General features: G+C 36.0%; 1 protein-coding gene across 1 annotated transcript in view; it reads right to left on the reverse strand.

Moving 5' to 3' along the window:
* Window positions 1-10,000, reverse strand: part of LOC131948767 (uncharacterized) — a 49,504-nt gene that overhangs the window by 11,153 nt on the left and 28,351 nt on the right. Inside the window, exons 15-19 of the mRNA XM_059310443.1 lie at window positions 9,152-9,230; window positions 4,958-5,036; window positions 3,978-4,182; window positions 2,049-2,186; window positions 307-423 (exon numbers count right to left, since the gene is read on the reverse strand). Coding sequence (XP_059166426.1) covers window positions 307-423; window positions 2,049-2,186; window positions 3,978-4,182; window positions 4,958-5,036; window positions 9,152-9,230 — 618 coding nt within the window. The remainder of the gene's footprint in view (window positions 1-306; window positions 424-2,048; window positions 2,187-3,977; window positions 4,183-4,957; window positions 5,037-9,151; window positions 9,231-10,000) is intronic.

The following is a 10,000-nucleotide window of genomic DNA, read 5'->3' on the forward strand; positions in this document are numbered from 1 at the left end:
GTAATGAATGTACTAATATCTCATAACTAAAGCGTGTATCTAGTATTTGCATAAATTATAATTAAAATAAGAACCAGTTGGTGCTATCTGTAGTCGACCATGTTGGTTCTGGATTTGTTTGCATTCTCTAGCTCTGTACCAACAAAAATATGAAAACTTCCTCTACAGCTTAGCTAAGTCTGCGTGTTATGGATGTCTACCAAGGCTGTGTATTATGCTGAGCACTACGACTGTGTACTTTTTGCTGTGTACTAGGGCTGTGTACTAGGGCTGTGTACTATAAAATGCACAAATAAAGTCAAGTACCGTTTTAAGGTCAAGGTCATCTGTGCACCGGCTAGGCCGAGCTGAATTTTGGCACGAGTCTCGGCAGTGATGGTCATTCCAGCCTCCGTTCCTATGACAACCACGTTGGTGTTTCGACTGAAACGCACCATTAGAGTCAGCGATTGTATATTATATATATATATATATATATATATATATATATATATATATAGTGTGACTAATGTAGAGAATAATATTGATAAAATGAATGAAAAAACCAATATTACACACTTGACATGTTTACTGGCCAATAGAGTTGGTAAGTAGGTCACCAACGGGTTCTATGGCTCATGCAAGTTTTATTGAGCCGTAAAACTGGATGGTGACCTACTTACCAGCATTATTGAGTTTTCGGCTTTTTTGAGTTGACTATCGAAAATTATTTTACTTATTTGTACGCATTGTGCTAAAGTATATTCAATATGACTGTCTCTTCTAGAATTTAAAGATAAATGTTACTTTCGTTCATGTTGTACAACTAACTAGAAATCTTCAATATTTAATACTAATAGTTTCGCTGTCTGTCTATCTATCTATCTGACAAGAACGCTCTAGAGAAAACACAAGGAAAATAAACACATGCACAGTAATTCGAAAAACGAAGTATGACGTCGACACATTTAGCGCACAGAGTAGAAAATAATCTCAAACCCAGAGAGTGCTCAAAGTTATATGACGTCATTGATTTTCGCGTTAACATTGAATAAAAAGGAAATGTTGTCTAATCTTAATGGTTTGCGTGAAGAGTTTCTTGCATACAATTCTTCGGGTAGGGGCGAAGCCCCACCCCCCGCGTAAGAATGTCTGAGCCCCCCCCCCCCCCCTCGGGGAGGGGGCGGACACTGGAAAAAGTATATAATTATATTTCGTTGAATGGGACGGTAGACATGTTTTTTTTGGGGGGGGGGGGGGGTGGGGGGGGTGGGGGGGTGGGGGGTGTGGTGTGTGTGGGGGGTGGGGGGTGGTGTGTGTGGGGGGTGGGGTGGTTTTAGTTTAGACTTTTTCCTCCCCAGAGAGGGGTGGGGGTACTTGAAATTTTCGGGGGCGGGGGTAGAATTTTCGGGGAAGGGGCGGACACTGGAAAAAGTATATAATTATATTTCGTTGAATGGGACGGTAGGCATGTTTTTTTTTTGGGGGGGGGGGGTGGAGGGGTGGGGGGGGTGGTGTGTGTGGGGGGGGCGGTGTGTGGAGGGGGCGGTGTGTGTGGGGGGTGGGGGGTGGGGGTGGGGGGTGGTGTGTGGGGGTGGGGTGGGGTGGTGTGTGTGGGGGGGGGGGTGGGTTGGTTTTAGTTTAGAGAAAAGAGACAGCACTATCAAGCTAGCGCCCGGTGTATCCTTCCTCAACGGGCCATTTTTCTCGTATATATATATATATATATATATATATATATATATATATATACACATATCAAACCATTATCAACTACACCTCTATATATCAAACCATTATTAACTATATCGTCATATATCAAACCATTATCCGCTACAGCTATATATATATATATATATATATATATATATATATATATATATATATATATATATATATATATATATATATATATCAAACCATTATCCACTACACCTCTATATATCAAACCATTATTCACTACACCTCTATATATCAAACCATTATCCACTACACTATCTAAACATCACCTCACCAATCACTACACTCCTGTATCACTATTCACTCCTACAATAACATACTATACTCACCGCCTATAGTAAAACACGTACGACCGACCGTACGACTCCACTGGCTGAACGTAAAATGTGTCTTTACTGCTCTTGTCGTTGCTGAGTACCCCCACACTCAAGGACACATCCGATTCTATTATTAGAGTCATGCCGTCTCTAGGGACAAATAGTTTGGGTTAAGGTTAAAAATAAAATTGTACAATTTGTGATTTTTTTTTTTCAGACTGGAACTATGTTAAATAAGTAATAAAACAGATAGTGTTAGTTACCTCACAAGTTAAAGACAGTTACAAATACTATGGACGTTTTGAGCATTTGTAACTGTCTTTAACTTGTGAGGTAACTAGCACTAAACTAACTGTTTTATTAATGTATTATTGTATTAACCTCACTGCAGCTACCATTTGTATTTATCTGAACTATGTTAAAAGGTGTCCCAGTTGCAGGTTTGCGTTAGAGTTAAAGTTGTAAAAATTTGTGTTGCTGTTTATTTAAATTACAGACTTCAGTTGTGTTAAATGTTGTCCATGCTGTAATATTTAGGTTAGATTCAAATAGCCAGAGTTTTATTACTATCTTCGTCCGACATATCTGTCCACCATGTTGTTGTTAGTGACATGTATACAAAGTTGTCTCAGTATTGTCATTTATTTTCGTCGTAAACTTATCATTGATATAGATTCACTGTACTCATACATATCATCGATGTCGTAGATTTACTGTCGCCATCGTTACGTTAGTATATATCAAAGCTTGTGTATTATCATAGTTACCTTACATTGTCAAATTAATAATAGTGTTGTCACAGTCAGAAGCGTAGCTACGGGGCGGGGGGGGGGACAAGGGGGTACATATGTCCCCGGGCGCCGGCCCTAAGGGCGCCAAAAAGGGGATGTGAAAAAAATTAAAAGCTAATTTTAGCTGCAGTTTTGAATTATAAATATAAAAAAAAGATATGGGGGGGGGGGCACCAAATTGAAAGTTTGTCCCCGGGCGCCGTGAGGGGTCGCTACACAGTTATTGTATCATTGTCATAGATTCATTGTCGTCAGTATCCTGAAAATCATCACCATCATTTCTTAACCCATATCTTGCGACATGCTCATACTAACTAAACTGTCTTGCTTTTACTATGCTCAGTAGGCTCTCAATCGATTTAGTGATCCTATTACAGACTTATTCAATGGTTACCACTATGGGGTCGCACATAAATGACGTCACACTCTTAGGGGAGAGGAGGGTCCGTAATTTTTTTGACGGTGTGTGATGATGATGTTTAAATGGTGTGACGTCACACTTTTGCATAATAAAAAAAGCATTGTTAGAAAACGAGTTTTAGCCTCTATTTCGCGTTTTAGAAAACGGTTTTAATAAATTGTAATAGGAATTGATCAAAATACTCTATGTTGACACAGTTCTGACAAGATTTTTGAAAAATATCGATGTTTTAAGAAAAATACAACAGCAATTTTTAGGGGTGGGGGGGGAGGGGTTGTAGGCTGAGGTGTGACGTCATTTTAGTGGGGGGTCTGGCTTTTTGTGACGACGTGTGACGGAGGGGGGGGGGATTATTGCCTCCATAGTCACTCACAGTTAGCTTATCACTGGCGCAGATTAATTCCCGTCAATTATTTAAACATAGTCAAATACTTATAGTCAACTTATAATTGAGGGTTTAAAGAGAATTACGGTCTAGGGCTTAGGCGACTGACCACCATTACGTCATAGGTACTCTTATCATTGAATATACATTAAAATTTAGGGAAATTGGGCAGGAAACAACTGACAAGCATGAGGTCATACTCACCTTATCATTGCAGGTATGAAGACAAAAGTCTGGGGCTGGGCACGACTGACCAGCGTGAGGTCATACTCACCTTATCATAGCAGGAATGAAGACAAAAGTCTGGGGCTGGGCATAACTGACCAGTGTGAGGTCATACTTACCTTATCATAGCAGGTATGAAGACAAAAGTCTGGGGCAGGGCACGACTGACCAGCATGGTGGCGTTGCTGTACCAGTCGGAGTAGACCTGCTTGAGGTACACGGTGATCTGTGAGGTGGACACTGTGTTGATGCTCACCAGGGCCTCCTGTGGGTAGGATCTGGGCAGGCCAATGGCGTACTTGACACCGTTGGGTGTGCCGACAGCTAAAGTTGTGGGGAGTGGAGGAATGTATATATGGTTTGATGTATAGAGATGTAGTGAATAATGGTTTAATATATAGTAATGAATAATGGTTTGATATATAGGGGTGTAGTGGATAATGGTTTGATACATACATATATATATATATATATATATATATATATATATATATATATATATATATATATATATATATATATATATATATATATATATACATAAGTATATATAAGTATAAGTATACATAAATACATAAATACATACACACCTATGTATATATATATATATATATATATATATATATATATATATATATATATATATATATATATATATAATTATACGTATAATTATATATACAATTATATATATACACATATATATATACATCTATGTATACATCTATACATATATATATATATATATATATACATATATATATATATATATATATATATATATATATATATATATATATATATATATATATATATATATAATGTTAATATTATTGGGTATAGGGTTAGCTTGAATAAGATTTAATCAGGTTTATATGTATTATATATGTAGGGTTAGGGTGGAGGGTAAAATTTAAGTTAAGAAACCTGTTAGTAATAGGTAAGCTCAGCAATACTATCAAAACAATTCATGCTATCAACGAGTTACTAAGCACCTCCATTTACCTCTGTATTATTATATAACTGTACACTATCTCCAACCATGAGACTCCCACAGTAATGCAATAGATGAGATACTAAAGTATTACAATAACCTTACCATCCACTTTAACAAATGTGGTCAACAGAATACCGAGTGTCAAAATAGATTTGGGAAGAATCAAATCCATCATACATAACTGAAACGTTCAAATAAAAATCTTCATGCATCATTAAACACTACAATCAAGTAGACTTTTTAAAATAAGATATTTAAATTTCTTTGATATTTGTTGTCTAAATTAGAAACACTTTATTACATTTGTACTTGCACCTTTGCCGATAACATTTTTAAAGTTTAGCCATTTTTGTTTTCAATTTCTGTGATAAATGTAAACAATTAGATCTAAATTGTTTTTCATTTTTATTTTGCACGATTACAGAAAATAATAAAAATATAAATTACATCCAATCTTTAAAGTCTGACACAAATAAAACATATATTTATATACCATGTTTATTATGATAACATCGTAGATCTACATGATTTTTAAAATATGTAATGTGCCTTTAGAATAATTTCGAGAATATTCTCGGTTGAGTCCATTAGATACATGTTATTTTTTCTTTAGATTCTTAGATCTAGATCTAGATCTACTCTGTCTGATCTTATGTTAGAGTATTTAGAACAGACTGGTTATTTAGAAATGTATTATTGAATGAAAAATTATCATTACCGCTTGTAGTTCAAACTAAACACTGGGAAGAATTCACTTTAAAGACATAATAATTTAAGCATTACTTCTCTTCCGGAAGTTCAAAAAGCTTTTTCATTTTTGGTGTAAGTGATTTTTCATGCCGTTTGGTGCGTAATTATCTAGATCTTTACTTGGTACTATTTTATTCCTCTTTCCTTTTTACTTTCTCGTATAAAGAGTATAGACAGTGGCGTAGCGAGGGGGGGGGGGGGGGGCGGGGGGTGCGGACAGCACCAAGTGACAACATTTAGGCGGGGGGGGGGGGGTTGACACCGAGGCAAAAAATAGAAAAATATATAGAGAAAAATGATAATTCCACTTAATTAAGTGATTAATTCGAGTGTTAAATAGTCTTTTATGAGGTGCAAATCGAAAGTTTGAGGAGGGGCGGGGGGCGCAAATCGAACGTTTGAGGTGGGGGGGGGGGGTGCCCGGGAAGGGTCGCTACGCCTCCGGGGGGGTGACACCATTAAGGTAAGTGCCGCACCGGGTGACACCCGACCTCGATACGCCACTGAGTATAGATGAATTATTATAATCGTGCACAAAGATTTAATGAATTTTTTTTTTTAGTTTTTGCCCTATTTTATGTTTTTGTTATATAAAGGATGTATTGTAATCGAGAAAAAATCTAAATCGAGACTTTTGAAAAAAATTTGATATTTCACAACTTTCCAATGTCTCAAAAATGCTTAAATTTCATACCCTGTACGTATTTGTGGGTGTATCTGTTAACACGATAACTCGACGACCGTTTCTGATGTTGACCAAATTTCATATTAAAATATTGTGTCATATTTTTCTTCGAACTCTACTTCCTTAATACTTCCTGTCATTAATTAAAATTACTGTAAAGATGTTCATCACAATTATAAAGGTTTAATTATTTCTAAAATGTTATAAAGTGTACAGTATTATATTAAACTGTTATTCACGCACATGGTAGCAGCAGTGAGGTTAATGCAATTAGTAATAAAACATGTAGTGTTAATTACCTCACAAGTTAAAGACAATTACAAGTACAATGGACATTTACCCCAGGTCTTCGTCAGCATACAACAGTTAAAAATTAGACATAATAAACAGGGAGTGATCTCCCCTAAACGTTCTTGAATATTCTTATATATCACTACGGGGATGGCAACTCGGGATATAGACATGATTTTTAATACATTTTTAATTACTTTAACTTTTTAAAATAGAATAAAATCTCGTAGAAAAAAAGAATTGCGCACCAAGTGAATGGACACACACACATACACGCATACACACATACACACATACATACACACAGACATACGGACACAATTGCAAAACTATGTTTTTCCGACTCAGGGTGGTGTAAAACGATTTCGATTTTTTGCACGATTACAATTCTACCCCTATACTTCGTATACGAAAAAGTAAAAAGACAACATTGACATAATTTTGGACTTAGCTTGACAGTCAAATCGCGTCTTGTCTAAATACTATGTATGTTACTGTCATTTTTTGTCCTACAAACTTGAACCCGTGGTTCGAATTCGAAATGTTCAATTTAACATTTGTTACCTCTACCATCCTACCACGCCGTTCCGTGAAGATCCTTCTATAAAATAAAATCAGCTGTAGATTCTTTCCATTTTAGAAACTAGTGTTTTAACAGAAATTTTGAATTGAAGAAGGTGGATTGAAACAAAAAACACAATTCAATTTGTTTTATTATTATGCTCGTTCTACATGGCAATACACATAATCTAAATGATATATGTTTCTTAAGCTCTAATGATTACGGGTAAGTCTTGAACGTTTCATACTGTATATTTAGAGGCTGTGCCTTTAAATATATTGGACATTAGTAACAGAGAGACTTAGGCCTGTCTTCAGATTTAGAGAATGAAAAGTACAAACGTGGCAAGTTTAATCTGGGCAGTTAAAACCAATCCGAAATGCAAATCTGCACAATATCAACATTATGATTTTAATGTAAACTAATTATACATAGATATAAATATATATATATATATATATATATATATATATATATATATATATATATATATATATATATATATATATATATATATATATATTTATTTATTTATTTATTTAAAAGACGGACAGAAAGTATAGCTACTTCAAAGAGTTTTACACTTTTAAAATTGTTTTATTCTTAAGCAATAAAAAATAATAGTATTTTTTTCATTAATTTATATTTTAGTCAGGCAGGTTTGTTTCTAAACTATCGCTTTATCCGTCCTTGTTTTGATTTAATCATTTCGAGTATTGTTTAATTATATCCCTTTATTTTTAATTTTAATTGTTTTACATATCCCAGGGGTCGGCAACCTTTTGAGACAGAAGAGCCAAAAGTTACAATTTACAAAATTTCCCAGCTTTTAAAGAGCCACTAACATTTTAATTTCAATATTATAATCTTTGATTAGGATTATATATATATATATATATATATATATATATATATATATATATATATATATATAGGTATGTAGGTGTGTGCGTGTGTGTGTCTGATTGTCTTTTATTCATTACTACACCTTTAACCCGATCGCCATGAAACTTTAGGCGGTTGTTAAGATCACTCCTCGGGAGGTATCTACGAAAAAAAAAGTCAAATTCACAAGGGTGGCGCCCAGCACGGAGCAATTCGGTTTATAAAATTAAAAGTCGATTGCTGATTGACACCGTTCATCCGATCGCCAAGAAACTTTGGCGAGTTGATTAAAACAATCCAGTGGAGGTTTCTGCAAAAACAATTATTTCGCAAGGGCGGCGCCCCGGGAGGGTGCGGTATATAAAAAATATAAGTCGAATGCGGTTCAACACCGTTTAACCAAGTGCCATGAAACTTTGGAGAGTAAATGAGAATACTCCCGAGATTTCTGCAAAAAACAAAATTCTTATGTGTATTGCCCGGGAGGGTTCAATTTTCGTCAGTACATGGTTTGGCGCCCAGAGTTTCAGAACGGGTATGTTAGCACTTGGCATCCCTTAATTGGACGTCATGCATAGCTGGTAAGGGTTACTACTTTATTCAGAGGCAAAATTGCAACAGGCGCAGCCGCCGGCACCTCGTCGATTGCGCGACCCGAAGAGCCCCGGGCTCACCTGCTAGCACTATGGCACCTACGTTCGTTTAAAAAAAGGCTATGCACTAAAGACACGATGGGCATCAATAACCATTGCCTTAATCGAATCAGGCGCGCCCTACGACGCGCCGACAGGAAGCGTTTTGACGCCCCGGGCACCATAGCGCCTACGTTCATTTACGATACAATGAGTTGCTATAGTTGCTTACTAAATCGAATGATGCGCGTCCTCCGGCGTCTCTGCAGGGTGCAATTTGGCGCCCAGGGTTATCCCGAGAGCACTACGCGACTACGTTAGTTTTAAGGAGCACCCTACAATATTGATAATGCGGTACACGACATTCGACGATTAACCCGAGCTAGGGGCTGTACATGACGCCCCTGCGATAGTGGAATCGTATTCACAAGAGCGCCACTTTCCGTCCGGTGAGGAATTAACGGTGATATGACGGCGAGTGGTTAACTTACACTCAAGGCTTTCATACAGTACGCCCCATGGCAAGCTGGGTTGTAGTGTAGGTAAAACCCGTGCCCCGATAAATATGATCTAAGCACAGGCATTGTTTACATTTAAATAACTCAGTTTTAGACAACAAGGAATTACATTGAAAAATTGAGTAACTAAATATTCTAATAGAATAGCGAATGTTTATTGTTTATATTTTTTATTATATCGTTCATTACTGAGGGTTGCAGACTAATATTGTCATGAGTTTAAAAATAAAATAATTTTTAATATTTTTGCATGGAGCTCGAGAGCCGCACCTTGCCTTCAAAAGAGCCGCATGCGGCTCGCGAGCCGCAGGTTGCCGACCCCTGACATATCCCTTTTTTAAAGGGATCCACAAATACATTGGAAATTACACAACAGCCATGACGTCTAAATGCCAGAAATCCATTTTATATAAACGCATTTTATAATTTAGCTAATGTATTTATGTTTTCAAGCAAAATATAATGTTAAATAGCCATTAAGTTAAATTGTAAATTTTGAAAAGATTTTTTTAAGCATTTTAATAATTAATTATTTGATTAGTGCAATGCAACATACAATGATGTGTTTTGGTTTTAATTGATATTTTACTTTTGCTTGGTTATTTTAGCTAATCGCTTATAAGTTATTTCCCTTGCATAAAACTTTGAACGATTTTCAAACATGTGTCGAAGCCCCAAACACACGTTTTAAACATGCACTTTAAGTACAGTTGTTTGTCGAGTGCTGTTTAAAATCTTAAGTATTTAAAAAAAAATCAATAAAAAGCATGTCTATAGCCCTAGAAGTGTTTTACTCCTTCCTACCGTTACATAGGAATAAAC

Source organism: Physella acuta, unplaced genomic scaffold (assembly GCF_028476545.2).
Source record: "Physella acuta isolate Inbredline_101_S28 unplaced genomic scaffold, ASM2847654v3 ptg000659l, whole genome shotgun sequence".
In the NCBI taxonomy this organism is placed as follows: domain Eukaryota; kingdom Metazoa; phylum Mollusca; class Gastropoda; family Physidae; genus Physella; species Physella acuta.